The 17500-nt window shown below is 48.6% G+C and overlaps 1 protein-coding gene across 3 annotated transcripts in view; it reads right to left on the bottom strand.

Moving 5' to 3' along the window:
- Positions 1-2912: 2912 nt before the first annotated feature.
- The window catches only part of cdc14ab (cell division cycle 14Ab), a 19646-nt gene continuing 5058 nt past the window's right edge, over positions 2913-17500 (bottom strand). The window contains exons 4-16 of one of the 3 annotated variants that reach the window (XM_065956374.1): positions 12827-12919; positions 12520-12599; positions 10967-11033; positions 10631-10693; positions 10433-10520; positions 10115-10345; positions 9741-9879; positions 7103-7277; positions 6914-7014; positions 6776-6823; positions 6544-6672; positions 5395-5752; positions 2913-4521 (exon numbers count right to left, since the gene is read on the bottom strand). In XM_065956374.1, coding sequence (XP_065812446.1) covers positions 4492-4521; positions 5395-5752; positions 6544-6672; positions 6776-6823; positions 6914-7014; positions 7103-7277; positions 9741-9879; positions 10115-10345; positions 10433-10520; positions 10631-10693; positions 10967-11033; positions 12520-12599; positions 12827-12919 — 1602 coding nt within the window. In that variant the 3' untranslated portion in view covers positions 2913-4491. The remainder of the gene's footprint in view (positions 4522-5394; positions 5753-6543; positions 6673-6775; positions 6824-6913; positions 7015-7102; positions 7278-9740; positions 9880-10114; positions 10346-10432; positions 10521-10630; positions 10694-10966; positions 11034-12519; positions 12600-12826; positions 12920-17500) is intronic. The other 2 variants (XM_065956375.1, XM_065956376.1) reach the window with 2 other exon arrangements.

Genomic DNA, 17500 nt, shown 5'->3' with positions numbered 1-17500 from the left:
AGAGCCTTCAGTTATCAGGCCTGCTCGTGGTACCTACAGTCTCTAAATGTACTATGGGAGGTAGAGCCTTCAGTTATCAGGCCTGCTCGTGGTACCTACAGTCTCTAAATGTACTATGGGAGGTAGAGCCTTCAGTTATCAGGCCTGCTCGTGGTACAGTCTCTAAATGTACTATGGGAGGTAGAGCCTTCAGTTATCAGGCCTGCTCGTGGTACCTACTAGGGGTGGAAACGAGTACTCGGAGACCCGAGTCCTCGTTCATGAAATAATAATCGGTTACAAAAATGTTTTAATCGATAATCGTTTTGTAGTCCACATTTTTGTGAATGTTTCTTGTTGCATTGTGGGTTCTATAGGCCTAATTCAAAACAGAAAAAAAGGCGCACGAGCGCAAAAAGAAAATAGATGACAAACAAAGCGCTGATAAAGGCTCTGTGCTAACCCTAACCCTGTCTGTTGTTGATCCATACGCTGCTACCCTAACAAAAATATCCCTTTAATTAACCCCCTATGAATTCACAATGAACAAAAAGTCCCAAACAAACGAAATATGCAAAATGATCTACGAGAGTTCAGTTCAAATTGTCTTTTTAGTCCACAGAAAGAGAAGGACTTTCACTTTGCGATTATCGCTTTACTCTGCTAAACCAATGACGTTTGATCATCCAGGACAGAGCAGCAAAACTAGATGTTTTCCTATATTTTGGAATTTTAGATGATTATTCTTTTAATAACTACAAAATGGAACGACCTCATAGGGAGAAATAGCTCATAGCGCACGGACGAGCGAGATTTAGTGAGTGTTTCATTACGCACAGAGAAAGATGAAACAGACAGACACTTATATCATTCACCTGTTCTGTTGTAACTTCATTTACCAGAGTAAAGTGTGCTCTACACTGCAGACTGGAGTCTTTGTTAACACAATGTTGCTGTCATAACAGCTTCAATGTGCGATGAGTGCATTGATGTCTGCACGTCCGCTCGCCACACTCACTGCTCTAATTATAATAAAGTGTTAAAACGGTCATAACACGTCTGTGTGAAGGTTTATTTGAGGTTTGCTGTCTGTTGAAATAAGAAATGTCATATTTGAATGTTAATACAAAGGCATCTTACTAACAATTATTAAAATCCCGAAGATTCAAATTAATCAATAGAGACAGTCGGCATCGCATCATAGTTGGGGGTGGGGCCTCCCGTGGGGGAAAAGAATCACAGAAAAAAAAAGAACTACAAAACGATTACTCGAGTACTCGCTTTAACAATGGGAAGAGTAATCCATTAGAGAAAATTTTGCATTTCTGCACCCCTAGTACCTACAGTCTCTAAATGTACTATGGGAGGTAGAGCCTTCAGTTATCAGACCTGCTCGTGGTACCTACAGTCTCTAAATGTACTATGGGAGGTAGAGCCTTCAGTTATCAGACCTGCTTGTGGTACAGTCTCTAAATGTACTATGGGAGGTAGAGCCTTCAGTTATCAGACCTGCTCGTGGTACCTACGGTCTCTAAATGTACTATGGGAGGTAGAGCCTTCAGTTATCAGGCCTGCTCGTGGTACCTACAGTCTCTAAATGTACTATGGGAGGTAGAGCCTTCAGTTATCAGACCTGCTCGTGGTACCTACGGTCTCTAAATGTACTATGGGAGGTAGAGCCTTCAGTTATCAGACCTGCTCATGGTACAGTCTCTAAATGTACTATGGGAGGTAGAGCCTTCAGTTATCAGACCTGCTCGTGGTACCTACAGTCTCTAAATGTACTATGGGAGGTAGAGCCTTCAGTTATCAGACCTGCTCGTGGTACCTACAGTCTCTAAATGTACTATGGGAGGTAGAGCCTTCAGTTATCAGACCTGCTTGTGGTACAGTCTCTAAATGTACTATGGGAGGTAGAGCCTTCAGTTATCAGACCTGCTCGTGGTACCTACGGTCTCTAAATGTACTATGGGAGGTAGAGCCTTCAGTTATCAGGCCTGCTCGTGGTACCTACAGTCTCTAAATGTACTATGGGAGGTAGAGCCTTCAGTTATCAGACCTGCTCGTGGTACCTACGGTCTCTAAATGTACTATGGGAGGTAGAGCCTTCAGTTATCAGACCTGCTCATGGTACAGTCTCTAAATGTACTATGGGAGGTAGAGCCTTCAGTTATCAGACCTGCTCGTGGTACCTACAGTCTCTAAATGTACTATGGGAGGTAGAGCCTTCAGTTATCAGACCTGCTCGTGGTACCTACAGTCTCTAAATGTACTATGGGAGGTAGAGCCTTCAGTTATCAGACCTGCTCGTGGTACCTACAGTCTCTAAATGTACTATGGGAGGTAGAGCCTTCAGTTATCAGACCTGCTCATGGTACAGTCTCTAAATGTACTATGGGAGGTAGAGCCTTCAGTTATCAGACCTGCTCGTGGTACCTACAGTCTCTAAATGTACTATGGGAGGTAGAGCCTTCAGTTATCAGACCTGCTCGTGGTACAGTCTCTAAATGTACTATGGGAGGTAGAGCCTTCAGTTATCAGACCTGCTCGTGGTACAGTCTCTAAATGTACTATGGGAGGTAGAGCCTTCAGTTATCAGGCCTGCTCGTGGTACAGTCTCTAAATGTACTATGGGAGGTAGAGCCTTCGTGGTACCTATGGCTCGCCCAGTCTTGGACCACCTCCTAGTTCTGCTTCTATAGATTTGGAGCTTTCCTTCGACAGGAGTCTGTGTTGAAACTGTGAAATCATTTAATTGTTGCTACAGATTATTTTTACTTTTAGGTAATAATTTTTTTTCCCCCCCAACAATTCCAATATTTCCAGTGAGGTGTTGTGCAGTGTCAGTATATCCCCAAAAAAGTCCAGGTGTTCACTTCCCGAGGGTTACCTGTCCTCATGTATGTAAAAGGGAGAAAAAAAACAGGAAACAGTTTGAGAAGAATCCTGATTTTATTTTGAGGACAATCAAAGACTCAGAAAGGTCTTATTGTGTTATTTTATAACATTTGTCATCATGAAGGACTTCAGGAGCACGTAAAAAAAAGAAAACAGACATAAATGGGGTTACTTTCAAAATAAAAGCCCTTTGCTACTGTGTTACATGTAGGCAGGAAATAACCCTCCACATTAAAAGGCACTTCAGTGACTTCAGCCTGAGGAAGGGACTCAAACAGAAACTTTACAGCGGTCTCTCACCTGAGCTTTTATTTTGAAAAGCCCTTTGTTGTATTCACATGTGATGCTCTCAGGTGTTTTATCTGAATCTAACATTTTAACCAGAGACAAAAAAAATGATGACATCATCAAATGAGAAAGAAACTCAGGAATGAATCGATCAGTCTGATAGTTTTCATTGGGACATTAAAATATTTAAAATCAACCTTCATTATTGCTTTAGTCAATCAGAGCGCTCTGGTCAGCTGACCTTCAGCCAATCAGCATTCAGACACTCTGCTGTTGTCATGTCATCAACAACAGGTTCAGATGTAGCAGCAAAGAAGAGAAAATATAATGAGAGTGAGGAGAAACACCAAGTGGATAAAGCTCGTTCTAAAATGAGGGGGAACCTTGTGTTGTCTTTTACCCGTGGACGTGGAGTTGATCTACTTCCTGTTGGACAGGAAGGTGACAAACACCGGCAGATAGCTTGTGCTAGCGTGCGTTAGCTTGCAGTGTAGGTACAAGCAGAAAACGTACACACTACATCCTGCAGTGAGTGTGAGAGTCTGGGGTGATGAGCTCAGGAGGAGGGGCCAGTTTTAATGTTTACAAACATTTCTACTGACTCCTCCTTTCAGGCTGTTTTCAAACTCCGAAAAAACTAAAAACATTTAGAAGTGAACATAATTAATACGATTCCTTCAGACTACTGTTTCACAATCAGCTGTTCTGTTTACATTCGGCCTTCAGAGGGCGCTAACGAGTCAAGTCTATTAATGTGAGACGAGACGTAGAGAAGGTCAGAGGTCAAACAGATTCATGTCATTATACAAAAAGCTTCTGATACAGATCATCTAAAAACCTTCATGTCCTCCTGACACACACACACACACACACACACACACACACACACACACACACACACACACACACACACACACACACACACACACACACACACACACACACACACACACACACACACACACACACACACACACACACACACACACACACACACACACACACACACACACACACACACACACACACACATCAGCTTATCCTTCTTTTTATCAAAAATCTTCAAAACAAAAATATGTTTTCTTCTGTCACATATTAGAAATATAAAATCTGTGATCTTTATCTAAATATATTTTCTGTTTCAGCCGAACACACGACCATCACATTTACAAACGTTAGCATGTAGCCGTTAGCATACAGTACACACAGGCAGCAGCTGTTTCCAGCTCAGTCTCTTCAGTCACTCAGCTGCAGGCTGCTGCTTCCCTTTGAGACCCCCTCACAGGGGCATTGTGGGTAATGAGTCCTCAGGTCAGGGCTGTAGTTTTAGTACTGGATGTATTCAGACTGAAGAGACTGAAAACCAAAAAAAGAGAAAAGAGAAGTAAATAAAACAAATGATGTAGGCCACAATAATACCACACACAGAGGTCAAAGTTCAGCCTGGCCTCAGTTTTGGAGTCAAAGTTCAGTTTGTACCTCACATCCAGAGGTTTTATCAAAACTGCGAGAAGTTGTTTGACGCCCGTTTTCTTTAGTCAAGCTCAGTGATTGGCTCCTGTAGATGATGTCATCGTATGGTCATAAACATGTTTGACGCTGTGAACCTGACAGCTGATTCAAAGAATGGCGAGTCCTCTAGCTCTAGAAATCAGCTGTAACCATGACGACCATGTAGGGTTCATGAGTCAGCTGATTAAAAACACAGGAAGCTCGGCTCTGTTGAAGTCTCTAGCTCCTCCCCCATGGTTCCGCCCCCTGACTCCTGCCAAACAGGCCCCACCCCCTTTAAAGAACTACATACAGAGTTCATAATGGTGTTGAACATGCTGATTGACTGTGTTCAACAGTTCCTCCAATCAGCAGCAACTTCCTGTTAGTGTGAGAGAAACCCCACACACCACCTGTTAATACACACACACACACACACACACACACACACACGATGACCAGGTGTCTCCATGACAACCACAACAGACCCACTGCACTGTGTCTAGAGACACCTGGTCATGTGACCTCTGTTTGAGAGTAAAGTGAGAGTGAACAGCTGTAGAGAGTCTCAGGCTCTGATTGGCTGAGACTGAGTGTTTAACCTTCTGATAGGACCCTCTGAGTGCTGCCGCTGATGATGTCACATCGTCATGGCAACACTCAGGTGTGCTGATGGTGTGTTAATGTTGTCAGAAAAGAAGGGGCGGGGCTAAGCTGCTGCTGTGTCAGAGGACTTACAGGTATGGAGCGGCTCAGGTAGCGTCCTGACGGCCCCTGCAGAGCGCTGTAGGAGCCCCTGTACGGGCTGAAGTCCTGAGGCCCCGCCCTGCTCAGGATCACACCCAAGTTTTTTCCTGCAGGTGGTGCCGCAGAGCCCCCGTACACCCCGTTGTTATTGTTGACCTCCTGTTGCAGGCCTCGAGGACCATTTCCATAGCGACACGGAGGGGGCGGAGCCAGAGGGGAAGGGAAGGAGCTGACAGACACAGAGGAGATAGAAGAGGAAGAGGAGGAGGGAGGAAGAGGAGAGTAAGGAGAGCCATCCTCCTCCAAGTCTGCAGAGTAAAGATCACTGAGAGACACCGCCAACCGAGAGCTGCAGGGGAGAGAGAGAGAGAGAGAGAGAGAGAGAGAGAGAGAGAGAGGGTGTGAGAGAGAGACAGAGAGAGAGGGTGAGAGAGAGAGAGAGAGGGTGAGAGAGAGAGAGAGAGGGTGAGAGAGAGAGAGAGAGAGAGAGAGAGAGACAGAGAGAGGGTGAGAGAGAGAGAGAGACAGAGAGAGACAGGTAGAGGGTGAGAGAGAGAGAGAGAGAGAGAGAGACAGAGAGAGGGTGAGAGAGAGAGAGAGAGAGAGAGAGACAGAGAGAGGGTGAGAGAGAGAGAGAGAGGGTGAGAGAGAGAGAGAGGGTGAGAGAGAGAGAGAGACAGAGAGAGACAGGTAGAGGGTGAGAGAGAGAGAGAGAGAGAGAGAGAGAGACAGAGAGAGGGTGAGAGAGAGGGTGAGAGAGAGAGAGAGAGAGAGAGACAGAGAGAGGGTGAGAGAGAGAGAGACAGAGAGAGAGACAGAGAGAGGGTGAGAGAGAGAGAGAGAGAGAGAGACAGAGAGAGGGTGAGAGAGAGAGAGAGACAGAGAGAGACAGGTAGAGGGTGAGAGAGAGAGAGAGAGAGAGACAGAGAGAGGGTGAGAGAGAGGGTGAGAGAGAGAGAGAGAGAGAGAGACAGAGAGAGGGTGAGAGAGAGAGAGACAGAGAGAGAGACAGAGAGAGGGTGAGAGAGAGAGAGAGAGAGAGAGAGACAGAGAGAGGGTGAGAGAGAGAGAGAGGGAGAGAGAGACAGAGAGAGGGTGAGAGAGAGAGAGGGAGAGAAACAGGTAGAGGGTGACACTGACCTCCTGATGTTTGACACTGATGATGAAGGACTTCGTCCAATCCTCTTGGCAGCAGCAGAAGCAGAGGATGCTGGGAACTTGGAGGACTTGAGGGGAGAGGAGGGACTCTGCCCGGCACCCAACGACATTCTGAACATGACGAGACAAATGACAATAAATCAATGTTTACATTAATAATGATATATCTGTATGGATTATTTCAGCAGCTGATTGGTTCAGAGGTGAGCGTTACCTGAGCGGCTGTGAGGCCGATCTGCTGTGCATCTTCATCTCCTCCACCCTGAAAGAAAAAAACACCACCATCATCACACCTGCAGCAGCTCAATCACAGGTGTGTTGTACGGGCATGGTAAAGGTTTGGGTGGTGTACCTGAGGGCTCCGGTGGTGGCGGGGCGGGGGGGTCGTCTGCTCTTTAGGGCTCTAAGTTTGTCTCCCTGAGTCAGACCAAGTCCACTGTCACCTGTCTCACTCTGCAGGAGACCACACACACATTAAACTTACACACATTATACTTACAGCTGATTAGTAGAGCGAGCAAGTGTGTGTACGTGTAGAGACCTCTGTCAGACGGTCGGAGCTCATGGCGCTATTGTAGGAGGAGTTTGTAGAATTGTGGGTGGAGTTTAAGCTCAGCTGGTCCATGTTGGTGATGAGTTGAGGCACCACCCTCTCCTCCAGCTTGGCCTTTTGGGACCGCTGGCTGTCGCCTAGTAACCACATGGATGACTGCTTCCTGTGAACACAAACACACCCTGATGGTAGAGGCCGCTGAGTAGAGTCCTTCAGTATTAACTCATCCATTCATACACATTCACACACTGATGGTAGAGGCCGCTGAGTAGAGTCCTTCAGTATTAACTCATCCATTCATACACATTCACACACTGATGGTAGAGGCTGCTGAGTAAAGAGTCCATCAGTATTAACTCATCCATTCACACACTGATGGTAGAGGCTGCTGAGTAAAGAGTCCATCAGTATTAACTCATCCATTCATACACACTCACACACTGATGGTAGAGGCCGCTGAGTAGAGTCCATCAGTATTAACTCATCCATTCACACACTGATGGTAGAGGCCGCTGAGTAGAGTCCATCAGTATTAACTCATCCATTCACACACTGATGGTAGAGGCTGCTGAGTAAAGAGTCCATCAGTATTAACTCATCCATTCACACACATTCACACACTGATGTGTTGCTGCAGCAGTGGGAGGATGTGGGGTTAGGTCTCTTGGTCGGGGACACATCGGCTGAAAGAGCTGAACATCCGAGACTTACGAGAACACAGAGAGAAAAACAGGATCCCGGTCTGTCAGATTGCTGGTGTCCAACACAAACACACAAACACTGACAGTAAGAGATACTAACTGCTACAACAGCACGACGCTGATAACACACACACACAGTGAGGGGTTTTCTGCTCATGTGAGCTGGACTCTGATCCTGTTTGATAAAGCTTAGAGCTGTCATCATGGTCCAACACACACACAGACATTATCCAGGTAGGCTCACAGCGAGTCCACAGATTATGTCCCTCCAGCCCCCCGTCTGTGTGATGTCAGGATTGGTCTCCTGTGTAAATGTGTCTCTGAGTCCTGACTGTCTACAATGAGGGAGAAGCTCGAGTCCCGCTGGCTGTGTTGTTGTCAGAGCCGTGTTTACATGGACGGGACGGCCGGCTCCTCCCCTTGTGTATAAAAGCTGTTTTAGTCAAGAACTAGAGAGAAGAAGAAGAACATACTCACTGATTATTTGGATGTTAGTAAGAGTTTTTAGATCACGCTCATTCTGTGTCAGTTTACATGAAATGTGAAGCTACGAGCTAACTAAAGAGCGCTAACATTAGCATGCTAACACAACAATGTGAAGCTACGAGCTAACTAAAGAGCGCTAACATTAGCATGCTAACACAACAATGTGAAGCTACGAGCTAACTAAAGAGCGCTAACATTAGCATGCTAACACAACAATGTGAAGCTACGAGCTAACTAAAGAGCGCTAACATTAGCATGCTAACACAACAATGTGAAGCTACGAGCTAACTAAAGAGCGCTAACATTAGCATGCTAACTCAACAATGTGAAGCTACGAGCTGACTAAAGAGCGCTAACATTAGCATGCTAACACAACAATGTGAAGCTACGAGCTGACTAAAGAGCGCTAACATTAGCATGCTAACACAACAATGTGAAGCTACCAGCTAAATAAAGAGCGCTAACATTAGCATGCTAACACAACAATGTGAAGCTACGCGCTAACTAAAGAGCGCTAACATTAGCATGCTAACACAACAATGTGAAGCTACGCGCTAACTAAAGAGCGCTAACATTAGCATGCTAACACAACAACGTGAAGCTACGAGCTAACTAAAGAGCGCTAACATTAGCATGCTAACACAACAACGTGAAGCTACGAGCTAACTAAAGAGCGCTAACATTAGCATGCTAACACAACAACGTGAAGCTACGAGCTAACTAAAGAGCGCTAACATTAGCATGCTAACACAACAACGTGAAGCTACGAGCTAACTAAAGAGCGCTAACATTAGCATGCTAACACAACAACGTGAAGCTACGAGCTAACTAAAGAGCGCTAACATTAGCATGCTAACACAACAATGTGAAGCTACGAGCTAACTAAAGAGCGCTAACATTAGCATGCTAACACAACAATGTGAAGCTACGAGCTAACTAAAGAGCGCTAACATTAGCATGCTAACACAACAACGTGAAGCTACGAGCTAACTAAAGAGCGCTAACATTAGCATGCTAACACAACAATGTGAAGCTACCAGCTAAATAAAGAGCGCTAACATTAGCATGCTAACACAACAACGTGAAGCTACGAGCTGACTAAAGAGCGCTAACATTAGCATGCTAACACAACGATGCAGGACACAGCTGATTGCAGCTCGAGACAGGAAGATTTTGTCCACCGGTTGGGTTTAATGGTGCTTCAGTCAGGTGCGTTCTCATTCTTTACTCCCTGTGAAGGTGAGTGGAGGGGGAGGGGGGTTGGAGGTGTGTCTCTGGAGGAGAGCGGAGGCTTCAGTATGGAGGAGGTGTGGCCTAGCTGCAGTTTGTTTTGGTCTCATGCTCAAGGGCGACACCTACTGGATGGTCACACACTCTTCCTTTAAGGGGTCAAACACACAAACAAAGAAATAAACTTCATCAAATAATCAACGACTCACTCTTCCAGGAAGTTCTGCTGCGGTCCGATCACTGAGCCCGGCCTGCACATCCTGATCCAGGCAATGGCCTCACCTGCTGTGAAGCGGTAATGCTTCATCAGGTAACAGCCAATCAGAGTGCCTGTCCTGCCCAGACCAGCTACATACACACACACACACACACACACACACACACACACACACACACACACACACACACACACACACACACACACACACACACACACACACACACACACACACACACACACACACACACACACACACACACACACACACACACACACACACACACACACACACACACACACAGTCAGTGTTATAACAATGATAAGCCTCAGGTATATATTTTAATTAGGACAGGAAGTGGTCACCCTTGCAGTGGACGGCGACAGCGCCTTCCGTGCTCTCACAGATGTGCAGGAAGCGGCGGATGATGATGTCACTGGGCGTGCTGCCATCTATGAAGAAGAGGTCGTAGTGGTCGAAGGCAGCATCTGTGAAGCGCTTGGAGTCGTAGATCTTCTTGTTAAGACGGATCACTGTGGTCACGTTGTGCTTCCTGAAGTACGGGAAGTACGCCTCGGGGGCGTGCAGAGGGTAACCTGCAGGGGGCGGAGCAAAAAAAGGTGTTACAGAGAAACCTGACCCTACACACAAACACGTAACACACAATGAATGTGTTCTCTCACCGTTCTCTATTTTAGTTTTAGGATGAGGACCACTGAAGGCCAGAAACTTCCCCGGGACAATCCAGTTCAGATCTCCGTTCTCCACTCGCTGCACACACACACACACACACACACACACACACAAACAAACACGATCAGTATGCAGGTAGAGGACTCAGCTGATCGAGTTCAGGACACGCCCACTCTGACTGTTTTTACCTCGTAGTGTTCGTACTCGTCCACATCGAACGTCTCAAAGTCAAAGAAGCCGTGCTGCAGAGCCTGACACACACACACACACACACACACACACACACACACACACACACACACACACACACACACACACACACACACACACACACACACACACACACACACACACACACACACACACACACACACACACACACACACACACACACACACACACACACACACACACACACACACACATTGAAGGATGTGGATGGCGAGCATGTGATGACACGGTGTGGGTGTGTCTTGATAATTGAGAAGTCCCTGCAGCCAATCACAGGGCGGTGTCAGACTCACCTTCCTGACGCCCAGCAGACAGTCCAGCACGGTGAGGTTGAAGGTGCAATTCCCAAAAGAAGCGTCCCTGCAGACACACAAGAACAACCCATCAACAACACACACACACACACACACACACACACAGAGACACATAACCCATCAACACACACACACACACACACACACACACACACACACACACAACCCATCAACAACACACACACACACACACACACACAACCCATCAACAACACACACACACACACAACCCATCAACAACACACACACACTGATTGATTGTGTTCATTAACACAGCAGTGAGACGATGATGTCATCACGTCTCACCTCTTTATCTGACCATCACACCTGAGAGTGAAATACAGCAGAGAGCTGAGTCTTTACAGTCCTCATCGTACAGCAGAGACTACACCCTGACCGCGCTCCAGGCGGTGACCTCAGAGCCCGTCACGGAGAGCAGAGAGAAGTCATTCCTTCTGTAACCTGACAGATTCACTCGCGGCAGCGTGAGATAATACGATGTATGTGGTATAAAAACCTTATAAACACACTTTTATTCTGAAAATGAGTGTTTTCATGTTGTCTCGGTGTCTGACTTCCCGCTTCTTCTTCTTCTTCTTCTTCTCTCTGCTAAATCCTGCAGAAATACAAGCTTTGTGTATCTTCTGCGGAGGACACCGGACTTCCGTTTCATTGGCCGTGTGCTGCGAACTCTGCCCCTTTATGTGAACACGCTCAAAGAGACTCCGGGCTTCACGTGACCTCCCAGTGATGTCAGGGTCAGTGAGGGGTACCTGGTGATGTCAGGGTCAGTGAGGGGGTACCCGGTGATGTCAGGGTCAGTGAGGGGGTACCCAGTGATGTCAGGGTCAGTGAGGGGGTACCCGGTGATGTCAGGGTCAGTGAGGGGTACCTGGTGATGTCAGGGTCAGTGAGGGGGTACCCGGTGATGTCAGGGTCAGTGAGGGGTACCCGGTGATGTCAGGGTCAGTGAGGGGGTACCCGGTGATGTCAGGGTCAGTGAGGGGGTACCTGGTGATGTCAGGGTCAGTGAGGGGGTACCCGGTGATGTCAGGGTCAGTGAGGGGTACCCGGTGATGTCAGGGTCAATAGGAGGGTCAGCCTCCTATTCATAACCTAACGCCTGTATCACCCACAATGCATCTGGAGCCTCCAGCTGACGAGGTCTGTGACTGACAGGCTGTTTGTCAGAATGAAGACCATAAACTACTTTACAACAAATCCTAACACCTGGAAACACCTGGAAACAGCAGGTGAGGTAGAGCATCACCGGTGTTCATGTTTAAGTGACCTCAGTACTTTTTCTTTTCATGGAGAATAGTCATCTGTCAGAGGGTCAGTGAACACCTCACAGAGGGGGTGTGGCCACCTCATGTTTAATCTACCAGCATTAACCCTACCCTGCAGAGAGCTCAGAGCACGCACGCACGCACGCACGCACGCACGCACGCACGCACGCACGCACGCACGCACGCACGCACGCACGCACGCACGCACGCACGCACGCACGCACAGTGGAAAAGGTCTCTTACCTGAAAGGCAGGTAGGAGGCGTTGGAGCCAGAGATCAGAGCTCTGTAGGCTTCCTCTGGAGTTTTCTTCAGGTAGATCACCTGACACACAGACACACAGGTAAAACCTAACATCCCCCTGCTAACAGTCTTTGTGCTAAGCTAGGCTAACATGACTCAGACACGAGGGTGGTCATGATACGAGAACAGGATAAGACTCCGGTCCGATCCTCTCTGGTATCAAACATTTTGACCACCACCAAAAATATGTGCATGCACCTGTCTCAGTATCTATACACGCCCCCCAAACAGGAAGTGCAATGACTCACAGCATAGCCTCCAATCAGCACGGCAGCATTGGATCTCTTCCTCTGGTCAAAGCTGGTGTAGTGAACGATCCTCTTCCTGGTCAGAGTGAACGACTGCACAGAGACACAAGAAGAAGAAGAAGAAGAAGAAGAAGAAGAAAGGTCACATGACTCCAGGAGATGATTGGCTACATGTTAATACACCTCACCTGTCCCCTTCACCTCACCTGTCCACTACACCTCACCTGTGTACTTCACCTCACCTGTCCACTACACCTCACCTGTATACTTCACCTCACCTGCTCCTACACCTCACTTGTCCACTACACCTCACCTGTCTACTTCACCTCACCTGTATACTTCACCTCACCTGTCCACTACACCTTACCTGTCTACTTCACCTCACCTGTCCCTACACCCCACCTGTCCACTACACCTCACCTGCTCCTACACCTCACCCGTCCCCTTCACCTCACCAACCCTCACCTCACCTGTCCACTACACCTCACCTGTATACTTCACCTCACCTGTCCACTACACCTCACCTGCTCCTACACCTCACCTGTCCACTACACCTCACCTGTCCACTACACCTCACCTCACCTGTCCCCTTCACCTCACCATTCCACTACACCTCACCCGTCCCCTTCACCTCACCTGTCCCCTACACCGCAACTGTCCACTACACCTCACCTGTCCACTAGACCTCACCTGTCCCCTTCACCTCGCCTGTCCCCTTCACCTCACCTGTCCACTACACCTCGCCTGTCCCCTTCACCTCACCTGTCCACTACACCTCACCTGTCTACTTCACCTCACCTGCTCCTACACCTCACCCGTCCCCTTCACCTCACCATTCCACTACACCTCACCCGTCCCCTTCACCTCACCCGTCCCCTTCACCTCACCCGTCCCCTTCACCTCACCTCCCCTCACCTGTCCACTACACCTCACCTGTCCCCTACACCGCAACTGTCCACTACACCTCACCTGTCCCCTTCACCTCACCATTCCACTACACCTCACCCGTCCCCTTCACCTCACCACTACACCTTACCTGTCTACTTCACCTCACCTGTCCCTACACCCCACCTGTCCACTACACCTCACCTGTCTACTTCACCTCACTTGTTCACTACACCTCACCTGTCTACTTCACCTCACCTGTCCACTACTCCTCACCTGTCCCCTACACCGCAACTGTCCACTACACCTCACCTGTCCCCTTCACCTCACCTGTCCCCTACACCGCAACTGTCCACTACACCTCACCTGTCCCCTTCACCTCACCTGTCCCCTTCACCTCACCTGTCCCCTTCACCTCACCTGTCCACTACACCTCACCTTTCTACTACACCTCGCCGGTCCACTACACCTCACCTGCTCCTACACCTCACCCGCTCCTACACCTCACCTGTCCCCTTCACCTCACCCGTCCCCTACACCTCACCTGTCCCCTACTACACCTCACCTGTCCCCTACTACACCTCACCTGTCCACTACACCTCACCATTCCACTACACCTCACCCGTCCCCTACACCGCAACTGTCCACTACACCTCACCTGTTCCCTACTACACCTCACCCCTTCACCTCGCCTGTCCACTACACCTCACCTTCTCCTACACCCCACCTGTCCACTACACCTCACCTGTCCCCTAAACCGCAACTGTCCACTACACCTCACCTGCTCCTACACCTCACCTGTCCCCTACACCGCAACTGTCCCCTTCACCTCACCATTCCACTACACCTCACCCGTCCCCTTCACCTCACCTCACCTGTCCACTACACCTTACCTGTCTACTTCACCTCACCTGTCCCTACACCCCACCTGTCCACTACACCTCACCTGTCTACTTCACCTCACCTGTCCACTACTCCTCACCTGTCCCCTACACCGCAACTGTCCACTACACCTCACCTGTCCCCTTCACCTCACCTGTCCCCTACACCGCAACTGTCCACTACACCTCACCTGTCCCCTTCACCTCACCTGTCCCCTTCACCTCACCTGTCCACTACACCTCACCTTTCTACTACACCTCGCCGGTCCACTACACCTCACCTGCTCCCTTCACCTCACCCGCTCCTACACCTCACCTGTCCCCTTCACCTCACCCGTCCCCTACACCTCACCTGTCCCCTACTACACCTCACCTGTCCCCTACACCTCACCATTCCACTACACCTCACCCGTCCCCTACACCGCAACTGTCCACTACACCTCACCTGTTCCCTACTACACCTCACCCCTTCACCTCGCCTGTCCACTACACCTCACCTTCTCCTACACCCCACCTGTCCACTACACCTCACCTGTCCCCTAAACCGCAACTGTCCACTACACCTCACCTGCTCCTACACCTCACCTGTCCACTACACCTCACCTGCTCCTACACCTCACCTGTCCACTACACCTCACCTGCTCCTACACCTCACCTGTCCACTACACCTCACCTGCTCCTACACCCCACCTGTCCCTTACACCTCACCTGTCCCCTTCACCTCATCGGCTCCTACACCTCACCTGTCCACTACACCTCATCTGCTCTTAAACCCCACCTGCCCACTACACCTCACCTGTCCACTTCACCTCACCTGCTCCTTCACCTCACCTGTCCCCTACACCTCACCTGTCCCCTAAACCGCAACTGTCCACTACACCTCACCTGTCCCCTTCACCTCACCTGTCCACTACACCGCACCTATCCACTACACCGCACCTGTCTACTTCACCTCACCTGCTCCTACACCTCACCTGTCCCCTTCACCTCATCTGCTCCTACACCTCACCTGTCCACTACACCTCATCTGCTCCTAAACCCCACCTGTCCACCACACCTCACCTGTCCCCATCACCTCACCTGTCTACTTCACCTCACCTGCTCCTAAACCCCACCTGTCCACTACACCTCACCTGCTCCTTCACCTCACCTGTCCACTACACCTCACCTGTCCACTACACCTCACCTGTCCACTACACCACCCCGGCAAGAAGAGCAAACATAGAGAGAGGGAACTGTGAAGAGTCCACTGAAGCAACCATCTTGGATCTAAAAGTTGATCCAGCAGCTTCCTGTCTGTGCCTCACCTGTTACCTATAATCATGTCTCACCTGTTACCTATAATCATGTCTCACCTGTTACCTATAATCATGTCTCACAGGTGTGACAGTAGAGTTTCAATAGCTCTAATTGACTCTCTCTGACTGGGAGAACAGGAAGCAGTGTCGGCACGGAGCTGCACAGCAGGTTTACCTGTGCAGTTGACATCACTCAGGTGACTTTGAGCTACACAATGTTCCACCAATCACATCGCACCATGGGCTATTTTATTGACACAAGTTTGTGTGTTTGTTGTCAGTTCACTGTTTTACAGCAGATACAAACAAAGTATTTTCCTGTCTTACTCCCAGCATGCTTTGTGTCTCAGGTGAACACAGCTGGACAGGTAAACTCTCTGCAGTAACCTTTTGAGTGTCTAAACGGGAGCTGATCTCAGGGAGTGAATCCTGACTGTCCAGTCAACACATCCCCATGACGAATGACAACAGTCCAGAGGAATGTCATCACCATGGCAACAGAAAACAAACACAAAGAAGAAACATTCACAGAGGAGATAGGAGAAACTCAGGTGAGTAAACAGGTGAGAGACAGAGTGAACAGGTGAGTGAACAGGTAAGTGACTGAGTGAACAGGTGAGTGACAGAGTGAACAGGTAAGTGACTGAGTGAACAGGTGAGTGACAGAGTGAACAGGTGAGAGAACAGGTAAGTGACTGAGTGAACAGGTGAGTGACAGAGTGAACAGGTGAGTGAACAGGTAAGTGACTGAGTGAACAGGTGAGTGACAGAGTGAACAGGTGAGTGACAGAGTGAACAGGTGAGTGAACAGGTAAGTGACTGAGTGAACAGGTAAGTGACTGAGTGAACAGGTGAGTGACAGAGTGAACAGGTGACAGTCAGTGTGAACAGGTGAGTGACAGAGTGAACAGGTAAGTGACTGAGTGAACAGGTGAGAGACAGAGTGAACAGGTGAGTGACAGAGTGAACAGCTGAGTGACTGAGTGAACAGCTGAGTGACTGAGTGAACAGCTGAGTGACTGAGTGAACAGCTGAGTGACTGAGTGAACAGCTGAGTGACTGAGTGAACAGGTGAGAGACAGAGTGAACAGGTGAGAGACAGAGTGAACAGGTGAGAGACAGAGTGAACAGGTGAGTGAACAGGTGAGTGACAGAGTGAACAGGTGAGTGAACAGGTAAGTGACTGAGTGAACAGGTGAGTGAACAGGTGAGTGAACAGGTGAGTGACAGAGTGAGTCATCACTCAGGTGACTTTGAGCTACACAATGTTCCACCAATCACATCGCACCATGGGCTATTTTATTGACACAAGTTTGTGTGTTTGTTGTCAGTTCACTGTTTTACAGCAGATACAAACAAAGTATTTTCCTGTCTTACTCCCAGCATGCTTTGTGTCTCAGGTGAACACAGCTGGACAGGTAAACTCTCTGCAGTAACCTTTTGAGTGTCTAAACGGGAGCTGATCTCAGGGAGTGAATCCTGACTGTCCAGTCAACACATCCCCATGACGAATGACAACAGTCCAGAGGAATGTCATCACCATGGCAACAGAAAACAAACACAAAGAAGAAACATTCACAGAGGAGATAGGAGAAACTCAGGTGAGTAAA

This window comes from Labrus bergylta, chromosome 6 (assembly GCF_963930695.1).
Source record: "Labrus bergylta chromosome 6, fLabBer1.1, whole genome shotgun sequence".
Lineage (NCBI taxonomy): Eukaryota > Metazoa > Chordata > Actinopteri > Labriformes > Labridae > Labrus > Labrus bergylta.
Note: the sequence above shows the minus strand (reverse complement) of the source record. Positions and strands in the feature narration are given on the sequence as shown.